The sequence below is a fragment of the Pinus tabuliformis genome, chromosome 1_2 (genome assembly GCF_031772625.1).
Source record: "Pinus tabuliformis cultivar Carrire ecotype Pingquan chromosome 1_2, CPIR1, whole genome shotgun sequence".
NCBI lineage: Eukaryota > Viridiplantae > Streptophyta > Pinopsida > Pinales > Pinaceae > Pinus > Pinus tabuliformis.
Window position 1 is genome coordinate 431,561,341 of NC_142298.1, and position 18,567 is coordinate 431,579,907.

Consider the following 18,567-nt stretch of genomic DNA (forward strand, 5'->3'; position numbering starts at 1 on the left):
CCTATTAACACAAGCATGAGAGTCACTATAATGAGGCCACAATGAGAGTCACATAACTAGACGATGTTTACTGTAGATTATTATCATTGCCACAAAGAGTGATTGTGTGCCATTGTAATTTAACTGTAAGCCTCAAAGATTATTTATGTACCTAGAGTATTCCTAAGAGTATGATGAGCCATAAAAAGCTACAAGAAGGTGTGAGATATTATGTGTGCCATTGAGATTTCATGCCACAAGGGTTTGAGTGATGCCACCATAGGATATAAATACTAGCCCACAGAATGTGAGTTTCAGTCGTATTGTATGAGAGATCAATTATGTCATCGAATCACAGGAATAATGTGTGATCATTTTTCAAAGTGTGCGAGATCCAAATGCGAGATCATGGAGGACATATAGGTGTGAGATCCACAAAGTATGCAAGCTCTGAATACAAGTCATAAAAATATGATCCACTATAATTGTTATCAAGCCATTGTGGACTTCCATGAGCTTCAGTTAAGAATAGTGAGCCATGTATAGACGAATTTTAGCAGAATTATGACATCATAGAATCTCAATGCTTCTTAGTAGACCATGCCAAAATCATGATGATACAAAGTTATGATTCCTTGTGTGAACCATTGTGCGATGTCATTGTATATATGAAGCCAATTACAGAATGCAAGTTCCGGATGTAAACCATAAAGCGAGCTACAATACAATCACAATGCCAATGGTTATTAGATACGATGCCACTGTAGATTATAGATCGAGCTGCAAAAATGAGATCTAATGTAATGGCCATTGTAAAAGTAATCCAAGGCGGCGTCATATTAGTGTCTTTGTCCATACATCAATTGCAAGGAATAAGAATGTATACAAGCCTCAACATAATGTTTGCCACCACAAAAAAGATTGCGAGCCTTTCACGGAGATAAGGTTTGTCGTGTTATGTCACCACTGTGTGATATCAATATTGTGCAAGTCCTTGTGTAGATGTGAGCCACAATTAAGCGAACCACTATTTTTTTAATCACCAAACGACTTCTGGACATGATAACAGTTAGTTAAGTCATAATATATGTGAGTTTTTGTTATTGAGAAGAGGGGTATGAACCATCGTTCTAAGCCATTATATACTGCGAGTCAAATTTGCTAGTCACATAGGAAAACTCGAACTATGTACGAGCCAAGCCATTACAAGAGAACAATCAAACCACAGAAATAGTGCTTCACATCAAAACTGAGATCAAGGTTTATATCACAAAGGTAGTTCGATTTATATGCCCTGAATCTTCACCCAATCCATAGTAATTCATCAATATTAGCCACATAAATTCAACTTGTAAAACCAGAGAGATCATTGAAGGGCTTGATCCAAAAACCAATCAAATGTGATATTCGCCTCTAACTTCAAACCACCTTAGCTCTGATACCATGTTGAGAAATTAAAAGACTTTTAAGTTAAATTAGATTTCTCTTTCTTTGATAACTGCTTGTGAAATTTGTTGGCTTCCTATTAATTTAATTATGTTATTTTTCATCAAACAAATATCAAATGTAAAAACATGAAGGTCATAGTGTTACACAGTAATTTGTCACGCCTCCTGCACTTCCCTGTGACATACCCTGAAGTGCCCGAAATATGACCATAATGCAGTGTACTCATTCATATATGTAGTTCAGAGCCTTCCTAAGACATTGATTGGAAAATTCCTTGAGCTTCCCCTGAAGGAAATAACTCTTTAACCCTAATTTGAGCATCATTGCTCTTATGAGGCTAAAAACCGTGATGGTCGCATGTTGCACTACACCCGACCCATGATGGCATCACTATGTTTGCTCATATACCCGTGATGATCCCAAAAAGACAATTTCCAAAAAAGGATGGGAAGCTTCGTGATCTAGAAGCTTCTAGAGCGGCGAGCTGGAGGTGGTTTCGTATGGATGAGGTCGAATCCTCCCAACTTGACCTTTTTGTCTTATCCCTATGAGCTACCTCCTTGAGATGAGGACCTAATCCTATCTTTGGAGAAGTCCTAGCTCCCTTCCCCAGTCTATAAATTCATCCTCTCCCATTCCCAAATGGTTGGTTAGGTTAGAGGCTGGGTTGATCTATGTCCATTTGCACCCCTATCCTGAGCTTGTGCTTAGAAGCTATTCATTAGACTTGGATGACTGTTGGAGAGTTTCTTGGCTTGGACTTGGATTACCACTAAAGGAGAGCCTTTCAACATCAAGGTTATGGTTGTACGCTTCCCTTTATTCTTTAAATAATAATACAACTACTGGTTCATCTTCCCAAAATATGTATGTTCATGTACGTATTGGCTTGGCATTCCTTGATTAGCTAAGCAGGTTATTATTGGATTTTCTATTGGTTTTGGCATGCTTTGTTGTCTCTTGGTCACTTGTGTAGGTACATAAGCATTGAAAGAAGCAGGAACAAGCCCGTGACACAAGTGGTTCAAGGATCTCAACAAAGGAAATCAGATTAACATCAGAGCAAGGTAGGCCATCTCTCTTGTTCTACTTTTCAATTATAATCTAGGAAGGTGTCTAGTTGATTGTCACTTCAATTGCTAGACCCACTCATTGGGCTAGAGGGATCATCTCTGTCCGCAGAGAGGATTAATCTTGTCAACAAAATGGCAACTCCACTGGGGACCGAACCTAGAATCTCTTAGCTTTTAACCGAGGAACCAATCAACCATTAGGGATCCTTCCTAAGTTGCCTATTACTTTGGGAGGAAATATTGTCTATATAGACGTGATATTTGTCCAGGGCTCATTGGATTTTAATCTACTCCTTGGACGTGACTATGTTTACGTCATGGGAGCTCTTGTTTCTTCCCTCTTTCGAGTGATGTGTTTCCCGCATGAAGGAAGCATTGTGATCATCAATCATCTTACATTCATTGGTCTTGAATCAACTTCCACTCAACCATCATCCCTAAATGGTTCTTATGTACAAGCGGTATCACCCCCACCATAGGTTAATTACGTGGCCACCTGTTCCATGCCCACATGTACTGATGATCTAGTAGGTGATGTAGTATGCTATGTACTGGGGGCATTGGAACCCGATTTTTCAATTGGATTCCTAGACATGTATTCCTTCTAGAGTATTGTTCTCCCATGTGATGAGAACCTCTTGGAAGCCATGGCCTCTTTTGTTCTATGATCAAAGGACCATGGAGCAGAGTTCCTTGTCTTGTGTCAAGCTCGTTAAAAAATGAAATAAGGATCATGGAGCATAGTTCGTTATCTTGTGTCAAGCTCGTTAAAAATGAAACAAGGATCATGGAGCAGAGTTCCTTGTCTTGTGTAAAGATCCTTAAAAAATGAAACAAAGGATATGGAGCATAGTTCCTTGTCTTATGTCAAGCTCGTTAAAGAATTAAAGAAGGATCATGGAGCAAAGTTCCTTGTCTTGTGTCAAGCTCCTTAAAAAATGAAACAAAGGATTATGAGGATAACTCTTTTACTATGTAAACCTCATTAAAAAATGAAACAAATCCCCTTTCAATTCGAGTCTTTGATTAGATCTCGTAAAATCCAAGTCGAGTCTTTCACTTGATTTCGTAAGTAAACCTTCATCCCATCCACCTGTTAGTAACCAGTAGTCTACTTAGGTGAATGAAATGAAGCTTGGGGGGCATGTACCTCGAATTGAGTGATTTTGTTGGGGGCATGAAAACTTATCCCAAGCATAGTTTATCTTTGTTTCAAGCTTGTGTAAAACCAAACCCAAGCATAGTTTATCTTTGTTTCAAGCTTGTGTAAAAATGAAACCAAATCCAAGCATAATTTTTCGCAGGTTTCAAGCTTGTGAAAAATGAAACCATCTTCCAGTATACTCAAGAATAGTTTCTAATGTTTCAAGCTTGTGTAAACATGAAACCATTCTTGCTTTACATCTTGTGATTGTCGTTTCTATTAGCCTATTTGCTATATGAGCCTTGGTTTTTTCATTCCATCGTCACCATATCTTTGGCTGATTATATGCTTTCACTTGGTTGTTTTAGCTTTACTTAAGGAACATTTACGATGAGTGGTTTTATTAGCCAGCCACTTGACCATTACATGTTTTGAGCAGTTCCATCATCACCGGAACCAGTTTCTATCCTTTTATACCACTTGTTCCTTTAGGTGGAGTCCCCTTTCAACTCTTTTCAGACTCCAAAAATATGAAAAGATTGTCGAGTACTTGTCATTTCAAACTCGATAAAGTAAATGAATTGACGCATACTCAGTATAAGTTTAACCCTTTTCCGGACTGAGATAGACTATTGTATGAAAAAGGAACACCTTAGTCGAACATGGCTAGGAGGTTCTCTCGAATATTGTTTTCTACCTTTTTGGATTTGAGAGACAAATTATGAAAAGGGACCACATGGAGTTTTCTTTTTCGTCTCTTTTTCAAACTCTCAAAACATGAAAAAGACACCGAGTTATTCTTCCATCAGACTCGTAAAACTTAAACTACAAAAGACTTGTCACCATGACGAGCCCGAGCTTCTCCTTCCTAGGGCTCGTAAAACTTACTAGGATGGATTCATCCGAAGGGTGAACTTATATGACAAGCATATGGTATCATCTTCAAGCTTGTGTAAAAATAAAGAGGTACTCGCTAGAAATAGCAGGGAAAAGTGAAGATGAAACATCCTTTGTATAGGCAACATGTCGCTCTTGAACATGGCACTCATCTGTTTCTCGTGTCGGGTTTAGGATATCCTCACCTAGTCACTTGTCCTTCCAGGTTTGAGTGATCCACTTTTCCTCTCATTTGACTATTCCACATAGTCATTATGACCCTTGGTCCTATGTTGAGTCTAATGTTGCCACATTCCAGAGTCGTGTCACCAATATGTTCAAGAGAAGTCCAATCTATAGTTATCTACCTATACATTGTTTGAGTCATTGTTACAGTCTTGAAACTTATTCCACTTTATTCCTTTTTTCGTGTCGATGATGAGGGAATCATTATGAGCCTCCTTCTACAGGTCACTTCCTGTCAACTTCAGCTCATTATCCAAGAAAATGACTTAGAAAATCCCTTTCAGTACCTTAGAGTTTGCTTGCCTTAATGGCAAGTTCTTCACATCCGACGATAGGTTTTCGTCATTGGCCTTTGATCGGATGATTCCACGAGTGTTCGACTTCAGCTTCGTTATCACATTCACGGATTGTATTGTCGTACCTTGAGAGCCATTGTCATTATGGGTGGTTCCTCTCGTTCTTGTTAACGGTCTACATCAATGGCCAATAATCAGGTGGTTTTCTAGCATGTTCGACTGCGGCACATTCATTCACATGTTAGAATTCATACTTTGATCGAGTCGAGATGGAGCGCAAGACCTTGAATCTTTTCTAATATGATTCAGGTTGCGTATATTGTTCATGATTGTACACATGTTTCTGCTATATGGATGGCTGTGACCATACCGTGGGACTTTATATTTATGATGATGATCCTTATATATCGGATGGCTGCGTCCATGCCTTGGATCTTAGATTACAGATGATCCTTTTGTATTGGATGGTTGCGCCCATGCCATGGATCTTTTCATATAGTCTTCATCATCTGGATGGCTATGCCCATGTCGTAGATTCATATCTTGATCTCAGATATGTATATGTATATGCATCCTTGATTTGCAGGTATCCTGACAGTGTGTGTCCTCATCCTTGCCAAAAGATCGTAAAGCATCTCTGCCATCACTCCTCGTTCTGCCTTCATGCTTTAGGGGGCATCTGTTACACAAATATTTTGTCACGCCTCCTGCACTTCCTTGTGAAATACCCCGAAGTGCCCGAAATATGACCATAATGCAATGTACTCATTCATATATGCAATTCAGAGCCTTCCTAAGACATTGATTGGAAAATTCCTTGAACTCCCCCTGAAGGAAATAACTCTTTAACCATAATTTGAGCATCATCACTCTCATGAGGCTAAAAGCCGCAATGGTCACATGTTTCACTATACCCAACCCACAATGGCATCACTCTGGTTGCTCATATACCCATGATGATCCCAAAAAGGCAATTTTCCCAAAGAGGATGGGAAGCTTCGTGATCTAGAAGCTTTTAGATCGACGAGATGGAGGTGGTTTCATATAGATGAGGTCGAATCCTCCCAACTTGACCTCTTTGTCTTATCCTTATGAGCCACCTCCTTGAGATGAGGGCCTAATCCTATCTTTGGAGAAGTCCTAACTCCCTTCCCCAGTCTATAAATTCATCCTCTCCCATTCCCAAATGGTTGGTCAGGTTAGAGGCTGGGTTGATCTATGTCCATTTGCACCCCTATGCTGAGCTTGTGCTTAGAGGGAGTTTCTTGGCTTGGACTTGGATTACCACTCAAGGAGAGCCTTTCAACATCAAGGCTATGGTTGTAAGCTTCCATTTATTCTTTAAATAATAATATAACTTCTGGTTCATCTTCCCAAAATATATATGTTCATGTATGTATTGTCTTGGCATTCCTTGATCAGCTAAGTAGGTTATTATTGGATTTGCTATTGGTTTTGGCATGCTTTGTTGTCTCTTGGTCACTTGTGCAGGTACATAAGTGCTAAAAGAAGTAGGAACAAGCCCGTGACACAAGCAGTTTGAGGATCTCAACAAAGGAAATCGGATTAGCATCAGAGCAAGGTAGGCCATCTCTCTTGTTCTACTTTTCAATTATAATCTAGGAAGGTGTCTAGTTGATTGTCACTTCAGTTGCTAGACTCACTTAGTGGGCTAGAGGGATCTTCTTTGTCTGCAAAGAGGATTAACTTTGTCAACACATAGTACACAAGAAACACAAGATATAGGCTCCAAGCCAAGGAAAAAACCTTCCAAGGGTAAAACCGAGAAAGATTCTCTTCTTATAGAATCAAATCAAAATGAGATATCCAAATCCCATGATCAATCCTTCTAAATGCCAAGTCAAACCCTTATTTTTCATAGCAAATCCATCAACAACAAGAGACCAACAATAAACTTTCAAGAAGAGATAATATATAGCAAAACTTCTACAAACCTTCATCCATTTTAGACTTTGATCCTCCTCCTTTTGCGAAAATTAAAAACCAATCCAGTGAAATTGTGTGTCCAAATGTGCTCAAATCATCTTCTATTTATACTATCCAGAGGGGTGTGAATGGACATGTCCTTTGAGGCAAGGTTAACTTGACAAGCAAGGCTGACTTGACATCTAGAGGGGTTTTTGACCCAAAATATATATTTAAAAATTATTTTTCCTTTTTCTTTACAATAGGTCCAAGTAGGACTTTGACTCTCTGACTCATCAAATCCTAGAAGCATGAAGAACATGTTTAACTAATGAAATACTAATTTTTTGAGCATGAAACCTATGCTTGAATTTATTTTTTTTGCTTCTTTTTGCTTTTTACATAAATAATACAATGGCATAAGTACAAAGATAATTATGAAGGCTGGACCTCATTACATTTTCTAACAGCTACCATTCTACCAACCAGAATGGTAAGAGACAGCCATGTGATAATAATACTCGGCTCACCGTTAACATCATTTCTCTTATTGTTTGATTGAATATGAGAGTCATGCATATGTTTCTTTTTATATTTATGGAGATAGTAGCTCTATATTTGTAATGGTTTAAGAAATGTTTGCTGCAACTGCACATAAATAATGGAAAATACAAACAATTTGGCCATGTCGTTGTTGCTTATCAAAGGTTTAAAAGCAAAGAGTTAACCTCGAATTATCTTGAAGAGATTTATAACCATAAAAAAATAATATGAACTGGTAATCGTTATTGCTTATAAGAGATTTAAAAGCAGAGAGTTAACTAAACTCGATTTATCCTAAACATATTTATAAGTATAAAAAAAATAATATGAATTGGTAATCCTAAGATTTTACAGAGATACCTAAAGGCCTCACAAGATAAACCTTAAAATAAAATAAATAAAATAAAATAATTAGAACAAATCTGTATCATCTAGTTGTGTTCCCATCTACTCTATTAATGGACAAATTCAGCGAACTGACAATTTCAATTAGCAAGTGAGTGTAATTGTGTTTGGTTATATTTTTTCTTTATATATATATATATATATATATATATATATATATATATTATATTTTTCTATATTTGTAATAGCTAACATTTAAAAATGTTTATATACTTACATTACATCTACAAATCTCTCCTATACTAGACTCTAGAGGGTCTTTAGGTGCAATGAGATTCACTTAAATTTACACTTACATCCTTAAAAGTTTCCTCAATCCTTAGCAATGAGTTTGAAAAAACACACACACACACACACACACATATATATATATATATAATTCTTAAAGTAGCAAAATCAACATTTAACATTGAGTAATTAATCTTCTAAATTTGAACAAAGAGTTGAATATTAAATATCTAACCTTCACCATAATACAGGAATAAATACGTTGAATATCTAAAGGAATACTCAAATTGTAAATTTGTGCTCACATGAATAAATTTTAGGATTCCAATAATAAATAGCTAAATTAAAATTTTTAAATATGTTTCTTAAATTTTTTCAAATAAAATGAAATGATATTTTAACATCCACGAGACTAAAAATAGTCTATGGGGCCATTAGTTCCCTGCTTTTCACCTTTTGCAATTCAATCCTTTTCTTATTTGAATTGATGATGAGCTAGCCCAACCTTCCAACAATCCCCTCGCTGAAAAGACAATGCCAAGAAACTGGTGCTAACATATTCCCATAACTTTCTATGATGTCTTTGAATGCATCACATTCCAAAATGAAATGTTTTTCCGAATCCACTACCCCAGACGTACAAAATGTACACACCTGTTCTTCCCAAGCTTCTTTAGGCCTTTTCCATCGTCCCGTTTCACACCAAAGTTGATGGGAGTTGGTTCTTAATTTAGTAATAAGAACCTTTGCCCTCCACAGAATGTTAGCTCCAATGAACTCTTTTTGCTGTAGATCAAATGTTGGGTTGAATTCCACAATGTAGTACTTCTTCTTTCTACCCAACTCTTTTCCCCATACCCATTTACAAAACTTCTCCATAACAAAATTATTTAGCTCCTTGTTATTTGTGGGACATGCATTGAGGTAGATATTCCATTTTTGCATCCATGTGTAGTTTTGTTTCATCCATGTTTTCTTTCTTTCACTCATGCCTTCATTGAAGATAACATTAAGCCATCCACCTCCTCCCATTTGCTCAATTCTTTTTAGATATCTTATGAGCTGCAACATAGCAATTGCTTCGATGGGAGTTGCTCCTATTTCACTCAACATTATCTCATAAGGTACCAAACTTTTTATTTTGAACTTGGTCATGATCAAGCGTTTTTGGATTTTTTAAATTTGCTTCCATTTTGAGACGAGGGTGCTGCTAGCCCACAATTCACACCCATATATCATCATTGGACAAACTAGGAGTCCAAAAATCACTTTAATTGTTTTCTAATCCCATAATCTGCCTCTCTACATCTATTTTGAAGAGCATATAATACTTTCCACCAACCTAAGATTCTCTTCTTTCTGCAATCCTCCCAATTAAGTTTGTTGTTGAAATCAATCCCAAGGTACTTGTACTCATTTACTTCTTCAAGAATGTTGCCTTCAAAGAAGAACGTATGATGGCTCTGCTTCCTTCTATTAGAGAAAATCATTATTTTGGTCTTGCTAGTATTGACTTGCATCCCCAGTGCTCCACAAAAATGCTCAAGGCAATATAGGTGCATTTGCAATCCATGGGCCGATTTAGGAATCAATACAAGATCATCAACATATAGAAGAAGCTTTATCACAAACTCCCCCAATCGAACACCATCTCCACCTTGCAGATTTAGACACTCTTCCAATTTATCAATATATAAACCAAAAAGAGTAGGGGATAGAGGGAAACCTTGCTTGACTCCAATGTCACTTCTAAAGATTTATGGAATACCTGCCAAGGTTCTAATTTTGACTTTCACCTCTTCATAAAGTCTATGGATTGTGACTCTATAATGCAAAGGAATTTCAAGTTCTTCCATTCTATGCCACAACTTATCTCTAGGGACTGTGTCAAATGCCTTTTTGAAGTCAATAAAGAAACATAAGACTTCTTCTTCGTCCTCCCAAACCTTTTCAACAATGTGTCTCAACGTGATACCATGATCCATTGTAGAATGCTTTGACTTAAAACTCGCTTGTCCTCTTGCCCTCTTTTCTTTTACTTCTGCCCACTTACTGATTCTATTTTCTACCATGTTGCCGAAAAGCTTTGCAAGCGAAGGATTGATCATAATGGTTTTATAGTTGGAGGGATTATTAATGTCTCCACTTTTAAAAATGGGTATTGTTAGGCTAGTTGTCCAGTCTCTTGGGAATCCTTGTTGAATGATGCTGTTGAATATTTCCATGGTGTGCAGTGCAAGAGTGTTCATTCCCCATTTTAGATACTCTTCTTGAAGTTCAACCAAGTCCTTTGCCTTTCCTGCTTTTAGCCTCTTAATTCCAATCTCCACCTCCTGTAACGTGAAGAGCTTTGTAGTTGTGTTGATCCTTGGGGGAGGCTCCGCCTCTGATTATTTTTCATAGAGTTGTCTTGCATATTCAAACCATTGATTGGCTGTACTATTATTTTCGCTTTGCTTCTTACTTGGTTGAAGTTCCTGCCAGAAAAGCTTTGGGTTATTCTTGCTTAGATATATTAACTCTTCTTGCCTTGTTTGCATGAACTCATCTTTTTTCCTTTTTAGTATCTGCTTATATAATTTTACATTCATCTTCTCCTTGCTTGCCTTTTTCAAGGTTCTCCTTGCAATTTTGCATTCCTCATCAAACTAAGCATTTACAGGAAAACAATTTGATTATGGTTTCCTATTTTTTGCTCTTTTGCACTTCTCAAGTGCACTTTGAATTATATTTTTTAAGTCATGACCGTGGAAGCTTTTGAAACCAATTTCTCCTTCTGAATTAATCTCTCTAACATTGTCCCGAAGATAGTACAATTTTGTTGTGTTAGAAGAATTTTGCCCCTTGATAGTGATTGTTGAGAGCATTGGGTTTTCCTCCTATGCTGCCTTTCTTCTAACCATGACAACTTTATATAGATTGGGTTATGGTCTGATTTTAAGTCCCAAATATGCTCTCCAATCTTATCTTTGTTTATCTTTTCTATCAAGCTTTGTGAACACATTGCATAGTCAACGACACTTGCTCCATTATATGTGTTGCAAGTGAAGTTCCCAGACCTTTTCCATCTATCTAGACCATTGCAAATAATTAAGTTGAAAGCCCCACACAATGTAAGCAACTCCTCTCCAAAATGATTGCTAACTTTGTCATCTTTTTGACTCCTCACCGATTGGGGATTCTCCTCTTCAGTGAGCCAAATAGGGTTGTGATCCTCTTTGCAACAAAGAATACTAGATTGATGATTTGATGTTCTAGCATTGAAATCTCCCACTAAAAGAACTTCTCCCTGCTGAGAGTACGCAACAATATCTTGCTTTAAAGCTGCATATGGATCTTTGCTGTCTAGCCTCTTATTTTTGTAGGTTTTTGAGACTTGCGAGGAAAAATAACATGCTGCAATTCTTATATCATTCTCATTCTCTGATATTTTGAACCATAAATATTGTTTATTTGCATCTTCTTTAATTAACTGAATGTGTCGACCTTCTTTTTCTTTCACTAAAACTAGTATCCCCCATACCCTTTGCCATTTTCTGCTACATTGTTCCAAACTGCTAACTTCAAATAATCGTCAAACACATGAGTTTTGCAACCATCATGTTCATGAGTTTTCGTGAGACAAATTATGTCTCTACCTTCCACAATAGGCCCTAACCTAGGTCCCCTCCTCCAAGGGTAACCTCTACAATTCCAACAAACTAAACTTACGTAGACCTAGGTAGGATTTGATTGCTACGGAGTATGGCACATAAGACTCAAATTTGAGCCTTCACCCCTTTTCATCCATGCTGATCTTGTTGTTTTCCTCCCTATTATCGAATTCTCTGTTTTTTCTTTACTGTCAGCGTACTGCCCTGTTTTGCATTTATAGAAACATAAAATACATTTAATAATTTAAATAAAATCTAAACCTTCACTGAGATCAATAAGGTATATTTTTAGTAAGACATTAAATCAATATTATTACTTCAATGATGATGATACATAAACATTTGTTTACTTACAAATATAAATAAGCACTAAAATCATCCATTTAGTTTAGTTTAGAAGTAAGATGTAAGATACGGTATAATTTATTTGTTCTATATTTTTGAATAATTTTCTAATAATAATTTACTTAGTTTAAAAGCCAAAACAAATTTCTTAGAAACACATATTTGAATTATAAAATCTCCCTAATCCAAAAACTCAAGGCAAAGTATGTTTGGGCCACGCTTAATTCTATTTACAAAAATTAAAAACATTTTATAAAAATGAAAATCTTTACTTTTAAAAATCATCAACAAATTATTATAAATTACCAAATTTCTTTGGCACAATGATGCTAACTCTAAAATACTACTTATAAATTACCAAATTTCTCTGGCACAATGATGCTAACTCTAAAATACTACTCAACCATAACCGTCTAAGACGAAACTTGTGAACTCTTCCCTCCTTTCAGGAAAAGCCAAAAAACAAATTAAAACTTTTATCCATAGCATTGATGTGGATTAGTAATTTCCAAGACTGAAAGAGATGTTCCCATTAAAATGCCATGTGAGGTTAAGCACGTGGCAGTAATGAGTGGGCATTACAGTGGAATGCAGTGACCTCCCGTCACAAATATCCCACCACTCACAATCTTCCATGTAACCAACACGACACGCATTCTCCTTCCTTCCCCACACGCTGGACATACCCCTATTACCCAACTTATACTTCCTGCTTCCCTCCATACCCTCCAATCATTCCCACGCTCTCAGCATCCCTGCCTGCTACTGGTAAGCTTTTTCATTTCCCAATTTCAAATTTATAATAATTTTAAATTACTAACTGTTGAATTCTCTCTTTTGTTATCTTCGTCTGTTTAATTTTCAATCCATCATAGAAAAGTCCGATTTTTTTTCAATCCATCATAGAAAAGTCCGATTTTAGTAAGTGTCTCGATTTTTATCTAACAAGGGAGTCCGGGAACTGGTTGTGTTTAATTTGATTCAAACAGCTGCAATAAATTCTCATAGCCAAGTTCATAGAGCTGGTTTTGTATTTGATTCAAAGCGGCAATAAATTATCAGAGCCCAAGTTCATAGAGCTGGTTTTGTATTTGATTCAAACAGCGGCAATAAATTATCAGAGCCCAAGTTCATAGAGCTGGTTTTGTATGAATTTTTTAAACTAAACTAAATAAATGTGTATTTCAGTTGCTGGTCCATAGTCCCAAACTTGAATTGGGTCTCAATGTTATTTAACAATCTGATAAAATAAATCTCGGTAAAACTTACCCAAAAAACCGTCTGCTGAACTGAGATTCCATTTAACATAACATTTGGTTTATCAGGAAAATTTTCAGAGGCTACCATTGAACATAGCAATTTTTTCAATTTCGGAGACTACCTTTATTATTATAGCAATTTTATTAAAACTTATGTTTTAGCAGTATATTTTGAAAACATTCGTTAGCTTGTCAAAAGTTGTTCTCTTTCAATGAATGGTGAGGTAGCAATCTAGTTGATCATTCAACATTATAGCTATGTTTTTTATTCTTCCATCAAATATACCTCTCATAATTTGGGTGTTTCCTCAAAATTTTCATTGAAACAACTAACTAATTGGGAATTTTTCATTGTTAGCGAAGGATTTCCTTGGTGGACAGATTCTTCTACTGGAAACAATTTCCTCATTCCTTTGTCTATTTTAGAAATCTTTCATGGCCATGAAACATATTTCTGTTTTAGTTTAGATAACAAAGAAGATGCAAGAAACAAGCAAAAGGGAATGTGGTTAAAATGCATTTTCTGAGAATGTTTATGAATGCTTGCTTTTTCAGCATGACCATAAACTTTTTCTGCCATATTTCCAATCTTTTTGTCTGTAGATGAGGTTCATTCCATATGCTTATTGCATTTTTCATTGCCTACTAACACATCAATGTCTTGGCAGGATACTCATTCCATGGCAACAGTAAATGGAACCAACTACATTCCAACTGTACAGACCTGTGATTTGTTGTTTTTTCTTGGAAATAACCCACAACGGAAATCTCAATCTGTCGATAGTTTGTCATCCACCTTAACAAGGGAAAGATGGATGGTGCTATCAGGCAAGAGGTCGTTCAAACCCTCTTTTCATTCTTTAAGCACAAAGCAAATTTTTTCAAAGGAAGGAGGCAGCCGAATTCAATGTGCTGGCAAAAGCATTACAATTCCATCAGAATCAGAGGAAAACCTGACAAATGTTTGGTTTGATTCTATGGAGAAGGAAGACTTTGTGGCACAATTCAAGATGTTTGACTTTGAGTTGTGCAACCATGTTAGCATAGGACTTTCAGGCCGGGTAAGTAGCTTTGCTGGTATCGAAATAGCTCCCTTACAATTCTGAATAAAAAATATTCTTGAACTGACCTAGAAAGACATGGAGTCCGCATAATTTTATTGGGTTTACTTTTCTTGAAGGTATTTGATACTTAAGATGCAAGTCTTGTAGATTTTCCTGAAATGGGTGTCTGGTTTGGGTTGCCATGCAGAAAGATGAAGTGGTGTTCGAAGCTATTGTCAGAAATTCTGAGAGGTAAGTTGCTTTTAGTGACTTTATCTCATATCTTATCTGAAATATACTCCAAACTAGCCACACATTTATATAACCCCTGACTCGAAAGATCTTAATGGATGTGAAGCCCTCTGAAAAATTCTAGAGTGGTATTACGGCAACTTACAGGGTCTCATGCGCAGCGCAGGGGCAGACGTGCTTTAGAGGTGAGCATTGCTATTATTTGTTTTTTTCTTAGTATTGTATTTAGTCAATTGCTTATTATGCCTGGCTTGTTTTGTTATCCAGGTTCTGCGAAAACTTGCTCGTCGCCAGTTTATGTATCGTTCATATGCAACAAGAGTCCACGGATATATACTTCCATCTGGTGCTATGGATCAGTGCTCATTCACCTTAGTGCATGGAGTAAGTCAACTGCAGTGCCCTTCAAATCTAGTAGTAGCAAGGAAAGCAGTAGGTTGGGACCTGGGTGCAACAAAGAATGGTGATTATGGAACTGGTTAATTGAGTTGTTGGATATTTGGTAACATAATTTATTTCCAAGACTATATATTAAGAAAGTGGCTTCTTCCAGAACAGTTGGTCTACTAAGGCCTTCCATGATACTTACTTATTATATTGTGACAGTACTATGGGAGCTACTCGCTGCACCATTGGCTGCTACTCACAGACTGGCTTCCAGCGCTGGAAGCTAAACTTGCTTTAGATGAAGACTGTGCAAGAAGAGTGGGAGATGACACAACTGGTGGACCTGCTGTATCTCGGCAATCAAGGCTTATCCGAATGTTGATGAGAGACCTTTTAATTGGGGTAAAACTAATTTCATAACTATTTTGGTGTTTAGCCCGTAGATTGCTCTAGAGTTTACTTAACTGAGATCTTTGACTGCTGATATCACCATTATGCCCAGGTGAACTATTTGCATAGCCATGGACTTGCACATACCGAGTTACGCCTGGAGAATGTTCATATAAGTTGTGTAGATAGACATGTCAAGGTAATTTCTAGTTTAAAAAGTTTATTTTTTCCAAATAACTGAAATTGATGATACAGTCTTTTCATCTTGATTATTAGTTTGCGGAAATGCTAAGTTTTGACCTATGACAATTGGGACTCTATTTGATTGTTTGGTTTTAGTCATTATGGCTACCTTTGTGCTTTTCTTTTCCAAATCAAGCAGAAACAGACCATTTATTTTGGGACATACAACATTCTTTGCGCATTATAATTTATCTATCATTATTTAGTCCTTTCGGTGGATTATTTGGGAAGTTTTCAATGGCAATTGAAAATATATTTTTAGTGACATGAAAGGTTTAATTTTTTTTTTTTTTTGTCTTTGCTTGCTGGCCTGTATATGGGGTGCACACATCTTAGCATTAGACGGTCTAACTCTATTGCACGAATATATACATTGATGATGTTTTTATTGATTGTTAATACATGAGAAAAACCGATGATGTTTTCATTGACTATCATTAATAGATGGCAAATCTTATCCATTCAGACTGTCTGCAGTTTACTATTTGCATTGGCCTGCAAGTAGGCCAGCAACTCTTAACTATTTAAAGCCTAACCAAAAAAGAGAGCAAGGTAAACCCAATAGCAAAGTCTGTCAAACAAGTTCAGATCATGTGAACATTTAATCTCCATGGATATACGCGAAACCCATAGAGGATAAGGCAGCGTTAGCCATGCTGAGTATTGTTGAAATTGATTTTAACTATTTGTATACCATTCGGGAAAAAGGAATTCAAGGCATATAAACCAACAAGTCCAACATTAAGTAATGGTACTGTGAGAGGGAATGCCTCTGTTTGTAAGTGACAATCGTGAGATTCTCTAGACAGGGGTTGTAGGTGCAGGAGAGATCATCAGGAATCCTAAAGGACTCCAAGAGCTAGCTTATGCCTGAGGTATCAATCTAGTGAAAAATAATGAAGCTGAGGCGTTGGCAACAAACTAAAGAATCAAGCTTCTCAAAGAGAGATTAAAAGGACTAATTGTTACTATAGGAGACTTGGCCATTATCATTCAACCTGGATTCACAAAAAAATGCCTTTCTCCAGTCAAAGTTAGTTTTCAAGACATCTTTTATTTCAGGTCAAGAGGCACTTAACACTAAGGCAGAAGAAATGGAAAACGACGATGCGTTGGAGCATAAGGGCCAATTGTGGGTTCGGATGGAGGAAAGGAGTGAAAAACTTATGCCCGGGGTATCAATCTAGTGAAAACTAATGAGGCTGAGGCATTGGCAACAAACTAAGGAAGCAAGCTTCTCAAGGAGTGATTACAAGAACCCATTGTTATTGTAGGAGACTTGGCCATTATCATTCAACCTGGATTCACAAAAAACCGCTTTTCTCCAGTCATAGCTAGTTTTCAAGACATCTTTTCTTTCAGGTCGAGAGGCGCTTAACACTAAGGCAGAAGATATGGAAAACAAAGATGCGTTGGATCATAAGGCCAGTTGTGGGTTCGGATGGAGGAAAGGGAGTGAAAAACTAGTATTCTGTCCCGTGACGGTTGGTTGTTGTTTGGAAGAAAGGGGCTCTAACCCAATTAAGTCTTAATGCCCCTCCATAAAAGTTATCTTTGATTGGTGTTTACCTCACTTGATAATGACATATCTTCTTGAACCGTCTTACTGTTTTTTCAAACATAATGAATTCCATTCCCTATACAATTTTCACTCTGTTTGATGTGTGGGAATCATGGCAAGGCAGGTGTGCACTCCTGGCATTTTCCCCAAAAAGGATCAAGTTTAATTCCACAGCAAAAGCATTCATTTATGTTCTTCAGACATGCACATGCTGAGCATTTGATTTGAAATTCTCTTGGACCTTGGTGTTGTCTCTTCTCTTTTGGCTTGTGGGGAGTGTTGTAAAGTTCACGGCTTTCAGGGGATAGTATTTTTGGTCCTGCCTCTTTGTCCTAACAATGTACTGTTGTGACTATTCCTTTGCCATAGAAGGGAATGTGCACGAGGTCTAGAGAAGTGTGAGAAATTGCAATAATTGCAGGTATGCAGGCTAATCTGTCCATGGCTTTTGAACAGTTAGAGTCTTAGCGGGTTCAGGTTGAATCCAAGCTTCTGGCAGTCAATAAGGCCCAAGATCGTTTCTATGTGGCATGAAGGCAACAAATTCTGGCTGTGAGAGATTGGGAACTTGAATCTTGGAGGGAACTTTCCATTCTCAGAATGAAGTTCATTGAGCTGGATGTGACCTTTTCTACCACTTGGGACCCCCCTGTTTGCATTGCTAGCCATGTTAATCTGCCTCTGCAGGAGCTGTTACCTGAGTGTCGTGGGATGATGAAGAATCACAGAGAGAGATTCTGGCAGCAATTCAGTTGGACTTGGTGGCCAATTCTATGTGTTTGTCTTTTTAACTCTAGTCAATTTATTTTTTGTTGGTATCTCCTTTTGCTAGGATAATATATGAGTTTCCACTTGCAAGTTTTGGAGTAGGCAGACTCTTTTATTTTTGCAACTTTGAATGCTTGGGAGATGTGGGAGATCTCTATCATATTCCTTCCTCTCTTTTCTAGAAGATGTTTTTAGGTTGTACTGACTCCCGAGGCTGTATGGGTAAAGCCACATTTATTTTTGATCAATATAATTGTTACTTAAGAAAGGACGAGAGGTTCTTGGGGATGGGATGCACCCATAGTAGTACTAGTGTGGATACCACAAGGATAAAATGTTTCCAAGGGTTAGCTGTATGATCAAAATCAAATATCGATAAGTGAGACATTTTCATGTTGACCACTGTGAGATTTCTATATACCAAAGGCATTCTCCAGAGTTGGATCGAATGTAGAAAGAGGATTGGCTCCCAAAGAATAATGGATAAATTTTATTTGGGCC

At 37.1% G+C, this 18,567-nt stretch overlaps 1 protein-coding gene across 1 annotated transcript in view; it reads left to right on the forward strand.

Moving 5' to 3' along the window:
* The first annotated feature begins 14,198 nt into the window (after positions 1 to 14,198).
* LOC149206207 (putative plastid-lipid-associated protein 14, chloroplastic) overlaps positions 14,199 to 18,567 on the forward strand; it is a 45,034-nt gene continuing 40,665 nt past the window's right edge. Inside the window, exons 1-6 of the mRNA XM_089393650.1 lie at positions 14,199 to 14,483; positions 14,674 to 14,717; positions 14,824 to 14,902; positions 14,985 to 15,101; positions 15,324 to 15,506; positions 15,607 to 15,693. Coding sequence (XP_089249776.1) covers positions 14,238 to 14,483; positions 14,674 to 14,717; positions 14,824 to 14,902; positions 14,985 to 15,101; positions 15,324 to 15,506; positions 15,607 to 15,693 — 756 coding nt within the window. The 5' untranslated portion in view covers positions 14,199 to 14,237. The remainder of the gene's footprint in view (positions 14,484 to 14,673; positions 14,718 to 14,823; positions 14,903 to 14,984; positions 15,102 to 15,323; positions 15,507 to 15,606; positions 15,694 to 18,567) is intronic.